Source organism: Daldinia vernicosa, assembly GCF_022497035.1.
Source record: "Daldinia vernicosa strain CBS 139.73 unplaced genomic scaffold F5Y00scaffold_86, whole genome shotgun sequence".
NCBI lineage: Eukaryota > Fungi > Ascomycota > Sordariomycetes > Xylariales > Hypoxylaceae > Daldinia > Daldinia vernicosa.
The window spans coordinates 34,840-57,770 of record NW_025954002.1 but is presented as its reverse complement, the minus strand read 5'-3'; the positions used below and the strand labels follow the sequence as shown (position 1 = coordinate 57,770).

The window sequence follows — 22,931 nt, the reverse complement described above, 5'->3', positions numbered from 1 at the left end:
TGCTGGCAGATCATATGGGTGACGTGGACATCTCAATCGCGAATCATGACCCCACACAGCGATCTTTTGCATTTAATCCATCAGGCACGAATCGAGATAATGACGGCCAGGTTACCAGATTCTCAGTGAACCAGGATGATGGTTAAAAAGGGCGTAGAAACCTATTGGTGAAGAGTACACAGAGTTGCTTTTCGCTTGCAGCCTTGAAGCATCTCCGTGAATGTGGCTCGTTATGACACGCGCCGCGAATGTGTACATGTGTCCTAGGGAATTGAGTCCGGAATTGAGTCCTAGTTACTGAACTCTTTTCCAGATGAATAGACGAAACGAAGAACATTGACCCCTCGTTTGACAGAATAGGTACGAAACCACCCAAAGAGCCTTGGATTACCGCTGTTGTGATATGCGCCGCGATAAACTTGCAGTTTGGAACACGACATGAAATGCATCCCATGTGTACACCGAGACGCGTTTCAATACCAAAGCTTCGCGGGTTAGATGTTGAAAATAGTAGACATTACCTCCTTAAGTCGCCAAAGTACGTTAGGGCTAGAAAGATCAGTAGGAGATAAGATTTATGTGTTGGGTAGTTGAGGTGGTGCGAGATATGCGGATAGCTTCATGTCGTGGGCGGATGCAGGTGGGTTAGCAGCAAAATAAAATAAAACCATAGCTAAACAATACCCGCCTTTCCGGAATTGCAAGAATAGCAATGGAATATCAATTATAGCTTGAAGATAGCTAAACAACTGAAGAATCACTTGAATTGAGGCTTGGAAGCCAATGCATGGGTTATGAAGCCACCATCTCGAATGCGACCGATGACATCGAAAACCAAATCGGCTGAAAACAAACTAGAGGCTCTAAAGATGGACCAAGATACAGTTGGGCATTATACTAAATCATTCTTTTCAAAAAAATCGGACTATTCTATAGAACGTCAATAAATGACTCAACAGATCGCCTGATTAAAAATGTGTGGGAGGCAACGTAGAAGAAGAAGAGGGAGAAGGGGAGAACAGAAAGACGACGGGGAAAGGGGGGGGACGGTGGGAGAGTTGGGTGTGTGAGGGCTCGAGTTTCGTAGGCGCATGATTTGATCGATGTGAGTTAAGAAGTGACAAGAAAAAAAATAAAAAATAAAAAATAGGTACTTTGAAGCGTGAGCTGTTGCTTGAGCTTCGGCCAATCAAAAAATTCGACGAACACGGATCAGCTTTATCGAACTGGGGAAAGATTCTAGGCGCTGTGAGAGGTCCAAATCAGCATCGAATCATTCCGTCCAAGCATTTGACTGGCTGGTGGAGGCTATGCAGGATACCCATCGGGCTGCGCGCTATTTAGATCTAAACCCGACTAGGAAGTAGTTTAGATGTTTCAGTGAGATAATGCAACCTTAAATGTTAAAATAGGCAAGGTAGGCAAGGTAGACAGGGTAGGCAGGGTAGATAGAGTGCGATCGGGTCCAAATATAATGGGTGAAAGGTGCGTGTTGCCTATATTACCTGCCCTGACTTGTTGGCAATTTATTAGGTACATATGTAAGTATTTATTTTAGTGCTAGTGTAGCGAATTTTAAAGTGAATCCATTTTTATGGAGGGGGAGGAGAGGAGGAAGCACCAATTTCTCCCACTGTAGCTGATTGTACTAGACTACCTAACGTACTTACTGATTGTACACGACCCCCCGCCTAATATATAAGCAAGCTCACCTTTCTCGCTGTCGCGTCCCGATCGAATGCCTCCCTCCCTTCCGTTTCCTCTCGACTATATTCCTTCCGTACAGTAGAAACATTCCCGTTTGCATCTATTTACTAGAAAGTCATTCTCAGATCCAATTGATCATTTCAACCGAACTGATTACTCGCATCCATTCCAATCACGCGTCAAACCAATAACCACCACATTCGAAATGGGTCCCAAGAAGGCAGACGGAGCTCCCAAGCCCAAGAGCACTCATGCTTCCTATCAGGTATGTACAGACAACTCGACCGGCATTTTACTGGACCACCTTGAGTACTAACATGTTATAGGACATGATTACTGATGCCATTGTTCATGTACTTATCCCCATTCCTTTGCCTCCGGCGCATCGTGTATTGTCTAGTTGGTGTTTGTGGTTGGGTTGCATGCCAGGTGGTCATCATCCAGCGCTGCCACTCAACCTTACATGACTAGTACCATCGTATTCAGATTTTATTGAGTGAGCATGCTGACGCGTCTTTTTGACTTTAGCTTAAAGAGAGAAATGGTTCTAGGTAAGGAAATTTGAGCACTCCTGTCCTAATACCCACTATTTCAGTGGTCGCGTTTACCCTCGATCAATCTGTGCTAACTATATCATAGTCGTCAACAACTCAAGAAATATGTCAGGGCAAACAACACCATCATTGCTACAGACAAAATGTTCGACTCTCTATTCAACAAGGCCTTGAAGGCTGGTGTTGATAAGGGTATTTTCGAGCAGCCTAAGGGTATGTCTTAAACATTTGTTGCCTATCGTACCTATGCTTGGGTATTGACTTGTTATAGGACCTTCTGGTGGCACTAAGCTATCAAAGAAGTCTAAGCCTGCCGCGGCTAAGCCGGCTGCCAAGAAGGAGACCGAGAAGGATGCTCCCAAGAAGGCTGCCCCGAAGAAGGAGACAGCTACTAAGAAGGCTGCCGCACCAAAGAAAGCAGCAGCTCCCAAGAAGGAAGCTACTGAGAAGAAGCCTGCAGCGAAGAAGGCTGCCGCTGCCGCCCCCGCCCCCAAGAAGGCCCCTGCTGCTAAGAAGGCGGCGCCCAAGAAGGATGTAAGTTTACGCATGATCTTGTTGGCTTCTACATTATCTAATGGATTTAGGCTGCTCCCGCTGCTGCCGAGGACAAGCCTGCTGCTTTGACGAAGACCAAGGCTGGCAGAGTTACGAAGACTGCGACGACGGCTAAGCCAGCTGCTAAGAAGGCCGCGCCCAAAAAGGCTGCCGCACCCAAGAAGGAAAAGGCACCTAAGAAAGAGGCAAAGGCTGAAGCTGCAGCATGAACATTCGCATCTTGATTTGTGTCATTCGAATTGTGTGTTGGGGTTCGGCGGTTTAATGGCGTTCGGGGAACAGGGTACAAAGTTACGTGTGCGTCTTTACTGCGCCATGGAATTCGGCGTGTTTTTGGAAGGGTCGGTAAGGATTTCAGTGAAGGGGGGCGATAATAGCTCCGAAGCGTTGCAGATGTGTCCGACATACCTTCAGCGGTGCCAGCGGCTCGTGTGCATATTGTCCTTCCCTTAGCGGGATCATGGTTGTTTCGGTTGGATTGCACATATTCCCCAGTCATGGCATCTGTTAGAGGATGGGTATGGAACTGACGACATCATGAGTATACTTGTAATTATACCAATGAAAATGAAGGCCTTCGCACGGCTTCCGACCTATGTTTACCTTGTTTAAGTCTCGTCGCGGTTGTGAAGTTTTTATGTAACACTGGTTAACGCGTTTGCTCACCATGGATTTGTTTACGACCTGGTTAGGCAGGATTGCGGGGCTCCTACTGGTGTTGATAGTGGCTATCACGTGTGGTGAGAGGGGCTCTTATATTAATATACTATTCCTATCGTGGTGCATCCCCATGATTCTGATTGGTTGTAAGTAGTCATACCCCGGTAAATGCCGATTATCACCTACATGGCGCGACCGTAAGCGTAAACAAGCGTGTGTGGCTATGTCAATAAATTCGGTTTGAATAACCATATACATGGGAGGAGCCTTGAAACGTATATTTCGTCTGAATCGGACGCGGAAGATGTAAGACGAGTGACGAGATTATGCCAACTACTTATGCACAGTGCATTAGGTAGTTAACCTAGTAGTTATTGTACGTCTTAAATTATGTAATATAAATAGCAAAATAGCTTGAAGCGTTAACTGCCCAAGTATAGGTAGCCAGAGCATTGTTCTACTACAAAGTCTAATAGTTTAGAGTTTAAGTTGTCTAGGAATGTCCTATTAATAACGGAGTATAGAGTTGGTTGGTAAATAATATTGCATAATATGTATAACTCTCCACACCTTAAACTTAGACTTGCAGACTCATGACTTACAGATTTTAGTACCACGATCTTCCCTCTCCACTCTACATAGCTTGCTACACTATATCTTACTATGTAGGTTAGGGTATATAGTAGTGTAGATCTACGTTATGTTTATCCAGCTGATAACCCCTTTTTAGATTAGCCTCGTATTAATCTATATACTATGGCTATTGCCTCTTCAATCCAGCAATTTTGGAGTCTAGTACACTATTTGGAGGTTTAAGGTATGATGGAACTCTATCGTTATCAAATAAAACGGTGTCGCAATCCGATAGCCCGCTTACACTAGGTACCGAAACTTCCGAAGACTCTATCCACTTTTATCTCTAGCCTAGGCTGACTTCGCATTATACCTCTATGTACATATCTAATCAATACAGTACATCGCTCTCAAGTTGTTCTTTTCTACTGTATGTCGTAGTCTGGAGGGGGATCTACAACTACACTACAACAACTACACTACAACTACGACTACAACTACAATACCACGCCAATACCGACGTCGACCCGACTCACGTATCGCTAATATATCATGGCCAGCCTAACATAGCTTCTATTGCTTTCTCTGCACAATCCGTCTAAACTGTGCTTTGTTAGGCGCTCCATCATCGCATCATCGCATCATGTCTTCGCGAGATCAGTCCCTCAGCTCTAATAACCCCTTTCGTCGGAAGTTAGGCTATCCTTCTCTCTCAACCGACGGCCTCGCCCCGGCGCCCGCCTCGAGTTTCAATAAACCCTCCGATCCTATCCCACGAACACCATTTACGACTTTCAAGTCAGCCCCGCCTGAATATGCTCAGCACAACGAGCACAACGAGCACAAGGCGCACGAGGGGAGAGAGGAAGAGGCGGCGCCGGTACAACCGAAGCCGAAAAAGGTCATCAAAAGAGTTCGAGTCCAATCACCACCCCCATCGTCACCCGAGGATTCCGTACCCGTCAGCCGTTTTCCTTCCGTAAGCGATGACGATGACGACGGATACGATAGTGACAATAGCGACCTACCAGAGTATATTGACCACATTGATCCAACCGGCGCGGACTCCTTTGCTATACGAGATCGGGATAGCTCTGAGTTTGGCCGATCAGAACCTCCAGCGAATCCCTTCACAAAGACGCTACAGGATTTGGAACAGTCCGGGCAAGAGCAAAGTACTAAGGCACTGACAAAAGGAGGCCTTGATGTTGACTCGTTCAAGAGACTTTTATTGACAGGACACGCAAATATCCCAAGCCGCCCATCCGCGTCAGCACCCGAATTAGGAGGGTATCCGAGCGTTCAATCCTCCTTATATGGCGGCGAGACTAGCACGGACGCACGTTTTAGAGCAAGCCAGTCTATATTTGATACTGCGTCAAAAGAAAACTCTCGAATTTCACAAAAGAATCCCCGATCGGAAGATCCAGGGGAGCGAAGAGGCGCCCTGTCCCCGTCTCCCCTTTCCTCGGCCCCTCCCTCCTCAACGAAGAAAAAGCCACCTCCCCCTAGCTCACGACATGGAAAACTCATAAAGATCGAGTTGGGAGCAGGTATAGAATCCCCTACCACCGGAAATTCAACACCTCCTGTATCTATAAATGTCACCACCCTACCTTCTACCGGACCGTCACGTAGACCCAATTCCCAGGCGGGCACCCCGTCACAATCTCCGCTTTTATCAACTGATGTGAACAAACCACTCCCGCTAACACCATTCCGCCCCTCTGTGGAAGAGGCAGTTGATTCCCCATTCGATCGCGAGGCTATAGGAAAGGTTCCCGAACCCTTCACTGATCCGCAGGCGAATCCCGAACCGCCAATATCATCCCCAGCTGCTCAAACTTACTCTGAGTCGAACGGCATCACGCAATCCCGCAAACCCGCAGCCCCTCCGCCACGCCGACACGGAAGAAGCGATAGTAGAGCGCCTTCTATTAATACTACGAATGTAGATGAAGATACCCCACCAAGATCATCACTAGAGTCGAACCGGTCGCGAGCTGATAGTTTACGCGCGAATACTAACCTGGGTAATAATCCAAACGTACCCGCTCCACCACCTCCTCGCCGGCCGAATCATGCCAGACAGGGAAGTTCGTTTACGAGCCCAACCCAAGGGAATTTTACTCCGGCCTCTACTATAGGGCCAGTCGAAGACAACCGGAGCCCAATAGGAACGGGTCTTGGACCCGTGAGTAAAATTGGGCAGACAGAAGCTCTGAGTAGTCCAGCGACTATAGCCACAAACAAGGAAGGCCTGCCCAAACTATCCCCGCCGCCCCCGCCACCTACTAGACAAGCCAGCACGAGACGCCCACCAAGTGTCAGGAGTATAGATCTTAGCAGCGGGCCTGGTATAATAAGGCGAGTTAGTAGGGAGAAAGATGGAACAGTGCCACCCCCTCCACCACCTCCCCCGAGACAGCGTGGTAGTAGCCGTGCGAGCGTGGAAAATTCAGCTGTGCTTGCAGAGAACGCGGAGAATACGAGCAGTGACACCCAGAAGGAGGCCACAATCCCCACTCAAACTACTGCTGAGGCTGCGATAGATACCAAGCAAGGGGCGGAGATATTGGCGGACCTCGACGCATTGCAGAGGGAGGTCGATGCTCTAATGGGAAGATACGGAAATGTCGGCGGGAGCTAAGGAGTACTTACCTTCTAGCATTTCCGAAATAAAATTTAAAACTAGGAGGTTCCCGTAGTGCGAACTAACAGGCACTCATGGGAGTGTACGAGGACCTTTCAAAAGAGAGAAGATCGGAAGGTTAGCATGGCCTAGACCGGTTCTTCCGCGACTGGATATGAGATATGAACTATGCGTCACAAATTATGAACGTTATATAAGGATCCTTGTACAGCAGGTAATTGTTAATGCTGGGGCCGACGGATGTCCGGACACACTGGCCCTCGGCCGGAGATTATAGTGCAGCGCAGTTATTCCAGACCGAGAGAGAGAGAGAATGAAGCGTAAAGTTTGATACCTTCCTTTTTTGTTCCGCCGCAGCGCGTAAGTGTGTAAGTATGGTTGGTGCCACTTGTCCATAGGTACCTATGTACTACTTGTCTGTAGTCGTAGGCCCGTGGTAGCTTGCAGATTTAAATGTGTGCTGGTGATTTAGTATTTATATTTACATTTTAGCGTTGGGGATGTAGGGACGAAGCGGAAGTAAACTTAGAGGCGTAGTTGGCCGCATGGGGCTGATGGGTAGGTAGTATGGATTATAAAATAGGGCTACGAGGGAGAAAATCGCAGATTTCTCATGGAGGGTTTGGAGGAACTTTCCTAAGCTTACTGGGGAACTTAGCGGCAGTATTTAGAAGACCACTTCCTAAGCTAGCTACCTAGGTACGTAATGTGGTACTGGGTTATAAGTCAGCCCTTGATATTGGCATATACACTAGGTAGGTATAATTAGTAGCTGTCTGGATCTATCTTTATACTTCTAAGTTGCTTTCATCGAAAAAGGGCATCACCTTTACATTAGGCTAGGTTAGTATATTTCCAGACAGCCTGTCCTGATTCTGTACAGGCCCCAGGTAATTTTGGACTTTACGTCTTTTTATACGTAGGTACCTAAGTAGATACTCCCCGGCATACCAAGAAGATTGAGATATGGCTTATATCGTCCCAATATCCCGTGTTGCCACAAGCCATGGCATCTGGGCCATATTTAACATGAGATTATTCATCTACTACCTGGTGTAAAGATATGGTTTACTAATGAATCCTTTCAAACGTGGGTTTTAAGGGGGAGTGGTTGGGTATTTTATGCCTAGTATCTCGGTGGGGAGATATAGTACACAACATGTCCCATTTGACACCTCTGAGAGATTCTACCGTGGATAATTTAGCCTTTACGACAACTTACGTCGGGCGTTTAAAAAACTACCTATATAAGAAGTATATTAGTAGTATAAAACAATGGATTTGGCGGAGTGAATCAGTTGAGTCTACGAGGAATTGTGGAGAATGCGTTAGAATCAACAAACCTGGTAGCTAGCTATTTTCTACTCTATGTAACCCCTCCACCAAGGTTCTCATTACACGGTAGTATATGAGTAGAATGATTATCGAGCTGCTGTCCTCTTGGTTTAACCTCTCCTCCCCTTTCATAAGTTGTCCCTTCACACTGCTTTAGTTCCTGGAAAGACCAATGCTTTCTAAGACCTTTATACGTCAAATACCATGCATCCGTTAGCCGTTGCTTGCCGGTCGTTTAGTATATATTCTCTTACCTATATCAATTACTGCTAGGATATCAAGGCGGTATCTCACCAATAGCTCGATGAACTATAACACCTAGTGTTGAGTCCTCCGTTCAGTAGGTGACACTATCTTGGCTTGGCAACGAAGATACTGCGTTATCATGGTGAGATGTCTTTTTAACTCTTACATTTACTTTGATGTTCTGTATTTAACTGCTGGAATAGGAAGTCAAGTCTCTACGGCGATTTAATACGCCCCGAGAGGCAATGGAGTCTCTCGGCTGATTTGTGAGACCGTGACCGTCGATATGAAGGACCTCGGCCGGTGCCCCCTTAGAGCTAAGCGGCGGTATCCGATGGTTTCCAGGCGATAGGTAAGAGGAGGAAATGCTAAGTGTAGATCAAGAGGGCGAGGCCTTCTCGTACCTGCCGATCGAGGATGCTGGATGCTGGATGGTCGATTGTTGTCTTTTCACTACCTACCTAACATATGTCAACACGAACGTTCTAATAGGTGGCATGATAACTCGTTTATATTGACTTATGCCGTTCGGAAGTACGGGGTATTACCGAGAGAGTTTAAGTGGCCCGGCGATGGTGACAACGCGCACCGACAGGACGGAGAAACTAATCCAATAGAGCAGGTGGTAGTACCAACCGATGTTGTATTAAACTTGAGGCTCGAAGCTAACGCCGGGACCTGAAGGGGGACAAGGATACATATGAATTGCCTTACAGCCGCCCCTCGAGCCCAAAAGAAGCATTTTATAGTATCTTCCCCGCCACCCCAACGGCTCCTACACTTACATATAAGCTTTAATATATGCGCCAAGCCAAAGGAGCCGACGGCCAAGGAAGAAGGTCAAGATGATGTGGGTAACTACCTACCTACCTATAGACGGTAATCCGACAGGCCCGCATAACTCGACAATAGTTAAAAGAGCGATCTTAGCAAGATCGGGAAGGTCTGGTAGTTATGCGCCGAAAACCCGACATCTATAACACTCGAAGATCATAGTTAGCCAGTCGCATGTCATCGAATCTTAGCTTCCAGATTTGCAATTCAGCTCGTCGAAGATCCGGCCACCTCCCGAGCTGATTTGCATTTTTTCGAGCGCCAAGAATCCGGATATTCTAGACCCCTGCGACGCGGTTTTCAGATTTACCAAGTTGCAGAAACCCGATCATACCCAAGATCCCAACCGCGACCGTCCCCTCGCTGCCGGGTAAATTGTCTTGGAAATTGTCTTGGATACCTACCGCATGGAGATGACTTCTTTCTTCGCCATATCCTCGCGAATCGACTGATAATGCGATGCGCTGAGGGGGACAATTGTAACTGCGTTCCTGGGAGAGGTCGTTATCATGATTAATAGGGGTTACAGCTAACGAATATGGCTGCTAATTCCGTGACTCCGCCATGTCCTCCGACGGGATGACCGCGTTGACGAGGTGAAGCGAGAATGTTATCTTCCTCCCATCGGACCTGTAACGATCTCCTTCCGAAGTTGGAAGACGGCTTGATATCGCCCATAGGTACGGTTCTCCCCAGACGTGTTCCTGCAGCATCGTTTCTGCGACGGACGAGTAAGATTGACACACTACCGTGTCTCTGACTGAATCAGGATGCTGGTCATTGGTTAGATTGTCAATGCTGGCGACCCGTCATGAGGTTACTTCGACTACCGTGTTGATACAACTATGACAGGTCATATTGCCGTCGAGAGTATGATTCCATCGGCTTGGCGTCTAGTTTTAATGCTTGAAGGATATAGCGTCCTCCTACCCTACTTTGCAGCTTCCTGAATGCGCCTAGAAAGAAGACATCCTTCTAGAAACATACTTCAGCTAGAATCTCCGAGTTCGACATCGTGCACCCGCCGGCTATAAAAGACCCCTTTCCTCTCTTCCAAGTTGTGAGAAATTCCTAGCCAGCAAGCAGCTCGAACAAGATCCTCGGCAGCTCACGACCAATTCGGCATAATCTGAATATCTTCAAGATGAAGTTCACCACCGGCATCGCCCTTTTCGCCGCTGCGGCCAGCGCTCTTTCGGTCGACCTGAACAAGCGTGACTCTCCTCTCGATGTCAAGCTTGAGATGGTTGGCAACACAGCCGTCAAGGCTAGCATCACCAACACGTACGTAGGAGCTGATTTCCTAGGAATTTCACTCTCCCCCACGAGAAGTCTAAACGGATTTGGCATGAGAACTAGAGCTGACATGAATTCTTAGTGGTGCTTCTGACCTGAAGGTCTTTAAGACCGGTACTTTCCTGGATGAAAATGCTGCCACCGAGAAGGTTGCTATCTACCAGGGTGGTAAGTTTTCTGCAAATGCATTATGGACTGTTAGGGGGGACTGACAAGGCCTGCTAGGTAACAAGGTTCAATTCGACGGCATTCGCCTGCGCGTCATGACCACTGGACTCGACGAGGAAGCGTTCAAGACTATCGCTGCCGGCGAGACTGTCGAGGCCACCTTCGACGTCGCTCAGGTTTATGACCTCAGCGCTGGCGGTAAGTATGACGTTGTCTCTCTGGGAGCCGTGTCCTATGCCGAGCTCAACACTACCGACATTGCTGGCATCTACTCGGTTGCTGGAAGCACTATCACCGCCGAGATCGATGGCGCCGCCGCCAAGGAAGTCCGCCGTCGCTTCCACGCTAAGCGTCTCGCCGTTCAGTCCGACTGCACCGGAAGCAAGCTTAGCGCTACCAACACGGCCATCAGCAACTGCCGCGCTTTGGCCTCAGCCGCCCAGACTGCTGCGACCTCGGGCGATGCCGCCAAGGTGACTGAGTACTTCAAGTCGAGCTCTAGCTCTACTCGTAGCACAGTCGCCAGCTTCTTCTCGAGGGTAGCCAGCCAATGTAGCAGCACTACATCAGGCGCCCGCCTCTACTGCTCCGATGTGTACGGCGCATGCTCGAGCGGTGTCCTGGCTTACACCCTGCCATCAGCCCAATACGAGGTTAACTGTAACCTGTACTTCACCGCACTGCCGGCCTTGACCAGGACTTGCCACGCCCAGGACCAGGCGACCACAACCCTTCACGAGTCGACCCATCTCTACGGCACCGATGACTACGGCACCTACGGATACTCGGGTGTCCGCGGTCTTTCGGCCTCCCAGAACTTGAACCACGCCGACACCTATGCGCTCTTCGCCAACGCCATCTACGTTGGCTGTTAAACGTGTTGCTGCCAGCTTACTGGTTCTCCTGTTGGATAGGGGGCTATTGTTTCGGGCATGGAACGCTAATACTGCTAAGGGGAAGACAAAAAGAAAGAAAATAAAGGAAAAAGAAAAAGACAGTCCAAAAGAGTCTAATTTTTTTTTCTATTCTTCTGCCTTCCTCTAGAAGGAGCTTGTCAAAGAAAATGTTGTTTCGTGCACTGTCTTTCGTCCGATAGTGGGACAAAGCCCGTAAGAAGGCGGGGAGGGGAGCGAGCGCAAACTTCTCTTGGATACAAAAGCGGGATTCACGTGTTATTCTACCATTGTTTTTTTTTAATACGCAAATAAATGTCTTCATCTAGTATCACAAAGCAATTGTTCTGTCTTATAGGCATCCGCTTACAAGTGACGTGGTTTAAAACCAGAAATCACACGTGTTTAGGGTACCGAAGTAACCATCACACTTCATTCACCTCACCATCCTTAGATATTGGCTGGCCATTGCGCAATTTACGCAATTTAGATTTTCTTCTTACCTAGCATCCTCAGGAAGGGTGTTTCTTACCATTTTAAGTTTTTATTAGCAAAGCTCATATTGAGTCCGCTCAAACAGGACAGACTCAAATTTCTTCGTCTCTCTTTTCGACCTATATCCACCCCTTCGGTTCTGTGCAGCGCACTTACTTTTCGCATACGTTAGGTACCTCGATAATCATGCGGCCTTGGCAAGCGTCTACTACACAATATAAACATCACCAAGCCGGGCCGCAAATATCTCAAGACAACCCGATGGGTGATATGCGCGACGCCAAGAATTCGGTCGCGTTGTTCGCCGACTACATCAACCGGCTACGGCCTGATATCTCCCGGCCGCACAACAACGTTGATCTCCTCAGCTATTCGCCGTCCACGGTTAGCCGCCAGGGATCCAGCGGCTCTGCAGATGGATCGCGCAAAAGTTCGTCAAAACGACATCACAAAAGTGTGAGGAAAGAATGGGCCGAGTCACCCCAGGGAACGCTTTGGAATAACATCAGTAACACACTTCGGGAAGTCGCGGCCGAGTTACCGGACGTGAATCCAACCGCGATCCAGGAGTTCATCAGCGCGCGAGAGATCTTAGAGCTAGGAGCTGACTTCGTACGCTACTACCGCGAAAGTAGCCATGCTATGGAGAAGTCATACTGGGTGGCTGAGGACCTATTCTTTGATCTTCAGTCTGTGAAGCAGGGCGACGTAGTGGCTGACCGGTGGACACGTGCGCGACCGGAGAAGAGAGTAGGATGGGATCTAGTGGACCATCTCACGCGTTTCGTACTATTGGCAGACAGCTTCCGTAGTCGGGCGGACCGTCAGGACTGGAACGCATGGAGCAATGGTTTCGTGAGAAAAGTGTCCTTCTACCTATGCATCTTGCGATGCTTCACAGTCAGAGATGCCGAGCAGAGACAGGCTGCGCGAGAGGCTGCGCGAGATCGAGACACGAAATCCTTGACGAAAAGAAGTTCCCACAGCAGTGGCAACAGCGGTAATAGCAAACTATCTCGCCAGAGCAAATGACTGCCGGTGGATTATGTGTGCTATTGGATCCATAGTGAGATATGGAAGAGGAGGAAGTGCTCGGCTAAGTACCAAAAGCGCAAGGACGCCAGTGACATCGTGACTCTAGTGAAGTTGACCAGCGAACAAGTACATTTGGCCAGGGATACATGTGCTGTCTTCGAGACGAACAATAAGTTCATACCAAGCTAGGCAATATAGCAATGCTATTGATGATCTTTCTGACATGCGTAGACTCACATTAGTAAGTAATTCTAGCTCGAATTGTAGGAACACTTAGCAACTTTGAGAACACATCTTATTGGGACAAGGAACAAAAACTATGTTGGGGAGACGGACGCTTTGTCGAAGGTGCATAAGGAAAACGGATAAGGGGAATGACTGATACTAGGTATAAGAGGTGAAAAAAATACATTATATTTTTATTGAAACAAGGGCCAATGGCACGAATTAATACAATAATTGAATTCTTCAATAAGATGGAAGTGGGAAAGATTGTTGGAGAATTGACTGAAAACATTAAGAGGTGAGGGAGGATATAGTATGTTGTTTTAGGTTAGGTATGCATGTATGTAGGTACTTCTATGTAATTAAAGAGGTCCTATGTACATGTACATCCTGACGCGGAATGTACTGCACGTACTTCGTACTGTACCTATTGAACAAAAGCAACCTCGAGCGCTACTTCCAATCGCGCTTACTTACCATTGTCATTGTCTCAGTTCGTTGTTAACGTTTGTACATTCTCTCGTCATTATTTTAGGTAAACTTCGCAACTTCCCTACATCTTATCCTCCAACCTTCTTTCCGTACATCGTTTAATCCTTATCCGAGCGTATTTCTATTTAAGGCACCGCGCCTTCAATTTTATCCTCCGAAATTTTACGCTCTTAATCAATCTCACTACTTATCATCTCACCATGGAGGAGGAATCTGATATTGAGGATCGCGTCGCGTATGAGCACGATGAGGATCTTGACGAATATGATCTTGACGAATATGATTCCGACGAGTCTGGCTTTGATGGTGCCAACCCTTTTCTAGATATGGAGGCTGCTGAATCCGATGACGAATCAGATAATTCGGAAGATGCATCCCCAATCACGGAACAGTTCTTTTTTCCCCAATTCAGATCACTACCCCCCGAACTTCGCGCTCGCATCTGGGAGTTCTTTGACCCGAGTCTTAGAGCAAAGGCCCGAGTGTTTCACATGCTTCTCAGGATAAACCCTATGGAGTTCTGGAGAAGCGCACCTCTGATAGAACAGACTGCGCCGGCGAGAGCAATGTTGGCTACACATCACGAGAGTCGTGCGCTAGCATTGAAATCATATCCCGATACCCTTGATGTGCATCGAGGAAGAGGTGTTATTCGTTACAACAGCGAGAGAGATGTCGTACTCCTCTCTATTAGCTCTATCCTCGCCCCTACCGACCTAGAAGAGTTCTTTTCATCTCTTGGGAATACCAAATACCTTGCCTTCAACCACCTTCGAGCGGTTAATGAGGAGATTCTCTATCCGAGGCTGGCGACTCATCCAACGCTGAAAGGAATATTTTACTGCTATGACTGTTACGAGCTACCTCCCCGCGATTTAACGTGGTGTATTTCCGATTCAATCCAGCGCTTCTACATTCAGCAGATAGAATATGACACAGTGTTGGGCCCGCAACCTTTGGAATCTATGTATTGCTGGCCGGACCTTGAGAACCATCGAAAGTTCGCTGAAGAGCATGCCCAAGCCACCTTTGGACATGCCAAACCCTTGAAAATTTGGACCATGGTCGAATTTGCATTTGAGCAGGGGTTTAAACGCTACGAAAGACTCGAAGCCTCGGGCGGGCGGACCGAAGAATGGTCCTCCGATACGGAGAGCGGGTATGACTCTAATTCTGCAAGTGAGGATGAGTACGAAAGCGAGGGAATAGATGATGCGACAATACACAGCGACGGTGGCTCAAATGAGGATGAAGACGATTTGGTCGTACAATCTGGCTCTGACGAAGATAATTCGTCTACCTTTGACGGATTTTCTCCTATTCAGGACGAGAATCCTGAGCTTCATTTGGACGGCGAAATAGAAATCGGCATCGCCAATTTCTCTAGCTTTGTTGTGCCTGAGTCACCCAATCATTATGATAACGCTTCAGAGCAGGATGATTCTGACGAGGAGCCCGTTCAGAAGACCGCCCGACGCAAACGTCGTATTGTATCTTCGGACGATGAAGATGATATTAATGGTGAGCGTGACGAAGAAGTTAAAATGCCGTCGCGGCCTGCTAAGCGGAGCCGTATCGTCCTTTCCGATACCGAAGATGAGGACGATGAGGATGGAGACGAAGACACGAAGCAAGGCCACAATATTTCATACGAATCGGAAGAATCTGACGAGCCCGAGGATGAGGATGAAGAACCCGTAAAGACCAAGTCAATGTCTCTGTTTGAGAAATTGAAGCAGTATCGCCAAGAAAACCCTCTCCCTCCGGACTCAGAGGCTAGCTCGGATGTTGAAGCATCGATGGGCAGTGAAGGTTTGGATGCAGGCAACAACATCAATTTCCCGGACGATGAGACCGAAGACGAGCACGACTTATTGGAGAACGGTGGAATAGGGGTGGATATGTCTGAAGAGCGTTCCGAGGGCGATGAAGATGATGAAGATGGATGGTAATGGGTTGACTACGTGCCATATATTGGTACGGAGTATGAAGACGCTGGTTTTCATTCTAGTATACGGCGGCGATGGGCTTTAGAGCGGCGTTGATTCTACTCGACTACCTATAATCCGGATTTATCTAGGCACTCGTTAGCGGACCTCTTGCGTTTATAAGGATAGCATGTACATTGTATGGAGTCTCGGATGATTTAACAGGCCTGGGGGCATAAGCGTCCTGGATTCGGGTTGAGACTCTTTACCATTTGGGCACATTAAGGATTGATGCCTATCAGTTAACACCGATAATTCAATCTCCAAGCTTGGAGTATGCGTTGAATTTAAGGCGCAATAATGCAAATCATCATGGACGGCATATTGTCTGATACGATTTGGTGAGACCTTAAGAATGCGCTGGGTTATGGGACACCGGGTACACTACCCCTAAAATTTACGCTCAGCGCTTCATTATACAAGCCCTGTCCAACTCTCGTCTTAGTAGTCTTCATATGAAGGCTGCTATACTCAGCTTTAAAGCAATCAAAAAGATATAGCTACCTATGTATATTAAGAACCTATCATATTCCCAACATTTCACAGTCCACAGTTTTCGAGCACAGGAATTGTTCAGCACAAGGGAAGCTATGCTAACTTCTATTCCAACTTACTCCTCCCGCTCCGTCGCCCATCGTCATCATCAGTAAGCTGGCCATCTATCACCACTCCACCACCCCTATCCCTATCCTTACCATCCCCCCCTTTCCGGCGATCAAGCAACAGCCACAAACCAAAGACAACCGCGGTAGACGGCAGCGTAAACGCCCAGTAAACCCAGAACCCGGGGTTCTGGACGACGCCGGCAACGGACTCGGCGTGCCAGTCTAGCGACGGCAGCGCGAACAGCGCCGCGAAGAATGTCGCGGGCAGGAATGCCATCGTCATTATCGCTACGGTCCGCATGCTCGAACTGTCGTGCCGCGTCGCCTCCGCGATCCGCCGGCTCGCGTCTGCGAGGTCTGCGTGGGTTGCCGAGTCTTCGTGCGTTAGGAGCGCGAAGAGCTTTTGCGGCTGTCGTTAGCTGTGTTTTTTCTTTCTTTTTTCTTTTTTCTTTTTGTCCATCATGGATATACAGGTATATATATATGCTCTACCCATGCATTGGGGGTAACGGAAGATAGGTTAGGGGGGTAAAGATAGGAATAACAATTCTGGGAAGAGCCTTACCACCGTTGATAGACGCTCGGCGCGCTCCTTGAGATACTTGAGATATTCCTGCGAGGCATGCATGCGCCTCCTCAACAGGGGTATCGCCGCGATCAGGCGGCGTGTGTTTTCGTCTTGGACCGCGGTTCCGTATCCAGCGTCCGGAAGTAGTACGCTGCTGTCGAGCACAAAGTCGAGGACGACGTCCACGAGGCGGAAATGCCGCTCGTTATTGGCGATGTGGTTCAGCACCTCGCCAACGTCTTTGATATACACCGTAATCGACTCCATCCCTAGGCGCTCCTCGATCCCGCTCGAGTGCCGACTATACCCCGTCTCGCGCTCCGTGAGCCGCACCATGTGCGCGCGGTACGATATCTCGCCGTCGAACATGCAGCACACGCTTAGAGCCGTTACGTATGCCAGCAGGAACGGCGAGCGCAAGTGTTCCTGGTGCCGCCGCAGCACGTTGACGAACCAGGCCGCGGGCGCGCTGCTGCCGAAGCTATGTTGCTGCCGGAGGATCCACAGAGCGCGCGTCTGTAGGGTCCGTTGATTGAACGTCCATACCAATACAAAGTTGGACGTTCCGACGTAGTACGTGTCGACATCTGCCGTCCCCCCCTCCTCCTCTCCCTGATCCCCGTCGTAATCTACGGAGGAGGAAGAAGGGAAGTAATGAAAACCATCATACTCGCTGCGCAGGAGCCACAGTGCCGCCGGGCTCATGTGCATCGCATCGACGAGCCCTAGGAAGATATCCTTGGTTACCCATAGCGAAGGAAAAGGGGTGGACCACGACTCCAGCCGGCTGTCGATTACGACTAGCTTGAGCGAGGCAGGCGGCGGCGTCGTAGCTGTTGCGCTCTTGCGAGAGTCGCCACTCGTAGGTCGTTCTCTAAAGAACGTGGGCAAGTGGCCGAGCTTCAAATCCTTCTCGACGTAGGTCGTCGGCTCCGGGGGCGAGGAATACACGGCGATGGCACGGAGCTTGGGATCGGGACCGAGCGCCGTGTCGCCATACCGCTGGAAGACTTCAAAGTTCTCACGGGCCAGCTGAGCGAACTCTTCCATACTGGTAGCATAGGAGACCCGGAGATTTAACCTGTATTACCTATATCATAGTTTGAGTGAACACGACAGCAACATATATACTCTTTTTTTTCCTTTCTTTTTCTTAGTTGCTACTACGATAGAATATAATGAGAATGAAGCACAAGAACAATTAGGAAATTACTTATTAGCCGCTCGGTTACCTCACGAGAGATCCTGTCTCCGGAAGGATGAGTAGCAGCGGGGGCTGAAACGGATGCAACTCAGCCGCGATGTCTCCTCCCGATCCCAGCACATCTCCACCTTCATGTTCTCGTGTACAGTAGCACATTGTGCTCAATGGTGTTAAGGTCCGGTGAGGGAACCGACACTGAGGGGTGCTCTTACATCTCCAAAATGCGTTAAAAAGAAATAATAGTCTTAAGAGTAGAACGGTGGTAATGTCTGGCGATGTAGGACATGCCGACTAGGTATACCTCACAAAAAGGAGAGAAAAAATAAAATATATAATCGACACATTAAAATTAATGTAGAAAAATAAATGCATCAGCCGCGAATCGAACGCGGGGCCCATCGATGGCAACGATGGATTTTACCACTAAACCACTGATGCCTTAGGTATTGTACATATTAAATTTGCGGGACTTTTCTATACTTGTAGCAATGTACAATACTATTCCATGCCGCTGAAAATACGCGGGAATAACTCCCAGTGCCCATCTTTTAAGTCAACTGAGTATTTATTTGGGTGTTTTTCACCTTGCTACGAATTAAGTAGCTACTATAAGTCCCAAAATAAGCCCGCCTCTCTTTACTTCCTTCAGCCTTTTCTCTCAAAGCCCTTCACGTCAATGCCAATTTTCCAGATGCGCCGACCTTTCTCGTCGCGTCCCAAGTCCTGAAGATCCCCGCCGGTTTCCGATTTAACAGCGCGTTCTTCGCCAACGGGCAGCACCAAAGTGATACCGTTCTTAATCCACAACGGCTCGAATTGGCTGTGTTTTTGCAATTTTACCTTGGCGCGGATCTCGTTGCTTGACACGCCGTAGGAAATATCAACCTCGCAGAGAGTTGGCTTTTCCACGGGACTTACGCCGTTGTCCTCGAGCCATGTGTTATGGAACCATTTCGTCTCCGCAAGCGTGTTAACGGGTGTTGAAAGCTCATCACCTTTAGGCCAATGAGGATATTGAGCTAGCGGCGGAGGGAATATCTCAACCGCCCGGTAATCATCCTTCTCCATACCTGGGAATTCCGAGTCCTCCTCGGCGAGACATGTAGTTGGCCTAGGTTTTCCTATCGGGACAACAGACCCGATGCGCGCAAGCACGGGGATCGAGCTATGCCAAGTCGAAGAAATCTCGTGCCACCTGCCGGCTTCGAGGTGTTGATATGGCGCCGAAAGGTTTAAAAATCCCAGATCGCTCCCGCTTTGATCTGGGAGGTAGACCTTTGCACTCGAGACTCCAGGTTCGTAGATACCCGCGATGAGTAGAGCATCCCCGAACCAGTATTGCGAGTCCCCCTTGAGTAGCTCCTTGGTCCAAACTATAGGGTCAGACTCATAACCCCAGCCGGTCCATCGTTGAGGCGGAATTGCCTCCCGATGGGACTTCAGCGTGAGGGAATACGTATACGGCACCAATTCGTATCTGCGCTGTATCGCGTCTCGAATAATTGGCGCTACGGATGGATATTGCCACGGCTCAATGACCTCGCCAATCAAGTTATCGTCAGGATTGGTCTTGTAGCAGTTGATGGCGAACCGTGGTGAGTGGATGCCAAGTTGTATCCAACGAACGAGATGCTCTGGCGTCGGCTGAGGACCTTCGAAACCGCCAATGTCATGGCCGTAGCACTTGATAAATGAGATACAGAACTTTTAGGTGTGGCAAGACTGGCTTGATGCTTACCTGAAGTAGAGAGAAACCTGCGTTTAACGCCAACGCATTTGCACCTTTCATCCCTTCCCAGCTTGTTACGTTGTCGCCGCTCCACGAACTGGCGCAATAACGCATGGTACCGGCTGTCGCGCTACGAGTGAGAACAAATGGACGGACCTCGGGTTCGGCTTCAATTGTCGCATCGTGGGAACTCTTTCCCACGAGCTCGGTATGTAGCGCTCTACCCCAGAGTCCAACATGTTTCCGAGATTCACCGGGAGGTACGGCGACGGTCTCGAGAGCGCATTGCCAGTCATCGTTAGGGAGATTGTATTCGTTATTATCATTCCACATAGCGTCGATCCCAACCTCCTTAAGGGCCTTCACCCCATTGTACCACCAGTCATATCCCGCCTTAGAAGTGAAGTCGAGATGACTACCTTCTCCGCTCTCTCCTCCTCCGGCGCTCCAAAGCCGCGTGACTGCAGTAGTCGAGGTATTCGGGTCCTTGAAGAAAGCGCCGGACTGCGAAAGTTCTGCATACGCCGGATGGTTTGCGAGGACATACGGCTTAACATTCGCCAGAAGACGAACACCATGCTTGTGGCACTCGCGTGTGAATTCCCGCGGATCCGGGAAACGGTGATGGTTCCAAGTGAAAACATTCCTGGTCTTGGGCTCCGTTTCGGCTACTGTATATCCCGAGCTCATCTGGAAAGCCGAACACGGCATGCCATGTTTTTCACAGTTCTTGAAAAAGTTGAGGATCGAGTCACAAGCGCGCGGCGAGTCTTCCATGCTATATTTCATGCCGCCACCGATGTAGCCCATCATGTACCGGGGCACAAGCAATGGAAAGCCTACTAGTTCGGCATAAGATCGAACAACGTCCGCCACAGTCCTCCCAACGATGAGATACTCTTCGAGCCCGCCGTGAGCCTGCCGATAGACCTTGTAATGACCCCACATTCCGTCTAATTCGGATCCAACAGCCCAAGTCGCTCGGGCATGAGAAGTCGAGAAAATGCCCACGCAGCCATTGGGAGTGGCATTAATTAGTAGAGGGATATGCTTGTACAAGGGGTCCGTTCTGTAAGCATCGTATCCAAAGGTATCACTTGCTGTTATGTTAAACCCCCGACCACTTAGATCCATTGGTGCAGCCTTCTCTCCGAGCCCGACATGCAGGCTATCCGTCTTGTAAGTCGTGTAATGAGCAATGCCGGAGCCATCCACAGCGTATGATCGGAAGTCCAGGTCACGATGGATCGGCTTCTGCTGGTCATCTAAGAAGAGAGAGACAATTGGTGTGTTTGACCAATTAATATCAACTTTGATGTATCCAAGCATCATGGTTTGGGAACGTTTATCCGCGTTAACATGTATCTCGGGAGTAACACTTCCAAGGATAGGTTCCGGCCGCTCTGCGCTGGGATGTGGTGGTAATAGGTGTTGAGCGGTTGTGAAAGTGGTGCGAAACACATTTGGACGCAACGCTTCGAATGTGAAATTGCATGTTTCGTGGCCATTTTTCCCATCAGAGAGGAGTGTTAGCGAGGGAGTCTTCTCCGAGCTGGTCTCGTGTGAAGTGTCCAACACATAGTTGGATGGTATATATTCACACTGCTTAAACATCTTTGGGGGGTTTATATGAAAAAGATGGTAAGCGAGCAATGAAAAAGATGGCAAGCGAACAATGGGGAAAAGGTATCCGAGAAGGTTATTTTCGAGAAGCCATATGACTTTTAATAAGAGTCACCTGTAGTAGAGTTAAGGCAGGGGCTAAGCATGGAATAGAGTCTCGAATATGCTCATCGCAAGTTCCTCCTAGGATTCCGAGTAAATATAGGTAGGCAGTGCCACCGCGAAGTCTGAAAATCATACTATTATTATCCCACATGACTATGTCTGATCATGACTATACCTGATGCATACCTACCTTGTTTATGCCTCTTACTCCGCAAGACATTATATGCGGGGCCCCGATCACCCAGGCTACCCAAGCACGGCATTTTGAAGTTGTCACGTAGCCGGGTTAACCAATCACGGTCGAGAATTGACCAGGTTGGCCTTTCTCGGACAGAGATAGGCCGGCGATACTGGTTTAAGCTTGGTACATCGCCGTAGCCCCCGGCGCTGAATGTTTCGATGGAAGAATCCCTGTCTATTTTGAGTTATTGTGTTGTGAACAACCAAATATAGGTTCAAGTCAAATATCTTAGGCACATTACCTAGGAGGTACTCAATTTTTTTTACCAACTCAATAATAAACAACTATTTATCATCTAGTTAGTATTTACTTATAACTTACCTTATAGACAGTCTGGTGCTTCTTCTCTATAAACTGGCACTAGGTATACCTTCTTCTTCGTCCTCTTCTTCCAGTCCCGATCCGCTACCTTGTCTTTCAGACTCAAACCCGGCCTCGTAGCCATCTCCTCCAGCCTCGAACTCATAACCAGGTCTTAGGAGACAGCAAATCTCATGACGGCCAAGCTCTATTGCCAATGGAAACGCTGATAACCCGTCCGCATTTACCGCATCTGGGTTTGCTCCTCCCTCTAGTAGCAACTTGGCTATCCTATATTTCCCCTGGTAGACTGCAGTTAGCAATGGCGTAAACCCGTCATTGTCCGGCCTTTCGGTATCAGCCCCTGCTTCGAGTAGCATCCGTACGATTCCTTCGTCGCCGCCAAAAACAGCAAGATGGAGAGGTACCAGCCCTTCGCGCGTCTCAATGTTTATATCAGCCCCCTCCTCGATTAGTATCTCGGCTGTATTTCCTTCTCCATAATCAGCAGCAAGGCAGAGCGGAGTGTTCCCTAGCCTATCAGTTGCGTTGATATCGGCTCCTTCTGCAAGAAACATTCTGACCATATCGCATTCGCCGAAATATGATGCTACATGGAGTACGGTCTTGCCCTTCGTGCCTCCAGGTTTATTGACGTCGGCGCCATTATCGAGAAGTAACCTGCAGATTTCCTTTTGATACCAGCCAGCTGCTACGTAGAGGGGAGTCATATTTCCCTTTTGGTACCCATTAACATCCAAACCGTCGGAAAGAAGAGCCTGGACTTTGTCGATACGTCCTCGAGAAATAAGGTCTAGAGCACGGGTAGCTGCGAATTCATAGTTCG

General features: G+C 48.6%; 6 protein-coding genes and 1 non-coding gene across 7 annotated transcripts; 5 read left to right on the top strand and 2 right to left on the bottom strand.

The window, feature by feature from the left end:
- Positions 1-1,652: 1,652 nt before the first annotated feature.
- On the top strand, positions 1,653-3,412 carry F5Y00DRAFT_249599 (uncharacterized protein). Its single transcript, XM_048009621.1, has 6 exons — positions 1,653-1,972; positions 2,034-2,060; positions 2,236-2,258; positions 2,347-2,474; positions 2,533-2,795; positions 2,846-3,412. The coding sequence occupies exons 1-6, from the start codon at positions 1,913-1,915 to the stop codon at positions 3,023-3,025; spliced, it is 681 nt and encodes a 226-aa protein (XP_047859996.1). The 5' UTR covers positions 1,653-1,912; the 3' UTR covers positions 3,026-3,412.
- Positions 3,413-4,110: 698 nt separating this feature from the next.
- F5Y00DRAFT_249595 (uncharacterized protein) lies at positions 4,111-7,041 on the top strand. Its single transcript, XM_048009620.1, has 2 exons — positions 4,111-4,141; positions 4,207-7,041. The coding sequence occupies exon 2, from the start codon at positions 4,693-4,695 to the stop codon at positions 6,697-6,699; it is 2,007 nt and encodes a 668-aa protein (XP_047859995.1). The 5' UTR covers positions 4,111-4,141; positions 4,207-4,692; the 3' UTR covers positions 6,700-7,041.
- Positions 7,042-10,261: 3,220 nt separating this feature from the next.
- On the top strand, positions 10,262-11,456 carry F5Y00DRAFT_266943 (metallo proteinase; the record flags this gene model as incomplete). Its single annotated transcript, XM_048012002.1, has 3 exons — positions 10,262-10,401; positions 10,496-10,581; positions 10,639-11,456. The coding sequence occupies 3 exons, from the start codon at positions 10,262-10,264 to the stop codon at positions 11,454-11,456; spliced, it is 1,044 nt and encodes a 347-aa protein (XP_047859994.1).
- A 616-nt stretch (positions 11,457-12,072) lies between these two features.
- F5Y00DRAFT_249591 (uncharacterized protein) lies at positions 12,073-13,481 on the top strand. Its single transcript, XM_048009619.1, has one exon. The coding sequence runs from the start codon at positions 12,156-12,158 to the stop codon at positions 12,999-13,001; it is 846 nt and encodes a 281-aa protein (XP_047859993.1). The 5' UTR covers positions 12,073-12,155; the 3' UTR covers positions 13,002-13,481.
- Positions 13,482-13,686: 205 nt separating this feature from the next.
- Positions 13,687-15,991, top strand: F5Y00DRAFT_212219 (uncharacterized protein). Its single transcript, XM_048005526.1, has one exon. The coding sequence runs from the start codon at positions 13,922-13,924 to the stop codon at positions 15,671-15,673; it is 1,752 nt and encodes a 583-aa protein (XP_047859992.1). The 5' UTR covers positions 13,687-13,921; the 3' UTR covers positions 15,674-15,991.
- A 169-nt stretch (positions 15,992-16,160) lies between these two features.
- On the bottom strand, positions 16,161-21,429 carry F5Y00DRAFT_256320 (glycoside hydrolase family 31 protein; the record flags this gene model as incomplete). The annotated part of the gene is made up of 5 exons (XM_048010393.1): positions 16,161-16,213; positions 16,324-16,714; positions 16,880-17,923; positions 18,759-19,769; positions 19,825-21,429. The coding sequence occupies 5 exons, from the start codon at positions 21,427-21,429 to the stop codon at positions 16,161-16,163; spliced, it is 4,104 nt and encodes a 1,367-aa protein (XP_047859991.1).
- On the bottom strand, positions 18,454-18,524 carry F5Y00DRAFT_t154. Its single transcript has one exon. It is a non-coding gene; the product is annotated as a tRNA-Gly (tRNA).
- Positions 21,430-22,931: the final 1,502 nt, after the last annotated feature.

Excerpts from the sequence above, each read along its gene's own strand:
- F5Y00DRAFT_249599 (XM_048009621.1), top strand. The coding sequence starts at position 1,913 with ATGGGTCCCAAGAAGGCAGACGGAGCTCCCAAGCCCAAGAGCACTCAT. Across the intron at positions 2,061-2,235 it reads TTACTGATGCCATTGTTCAT|CTTAAAGAGAGAAATGGTTC; the intron begins GTACTTATCCCC and ends TTTTGACTTTAG. Across the intron at positions 2,475-2,532 it reads TATTTTCGAGCAGCCTAAGG|GACCTTCTGGTGGCACTAAG; the intron begins GTATGTCTTAAA and ends GACTTGTTATAG.
- F5Y00DRAFT_249595 (XM_048009620.1), top strand. The coding sequence starts at position 4,693 with ATGTCTTCGCGAGATCAGTCCCTCAGCTCTAATAACCCCTTTCGTCGG.
- F5Y00DRAFT_249591 (XM_048009619.1), top strand. The coding sequence starts at position 12,156 with ATGCGGCCTTGGCAAGCGTCTACTACACAATATAAACATCACCAAGCC.
- F5Y00DRAFT_212219 (XM_048005526.1), top strand. The coding sequence starts at position 13,922 with ATGGAGGAGGAATCTGATATTGAGGATCGCGTCGCGTATGAGCACGAT.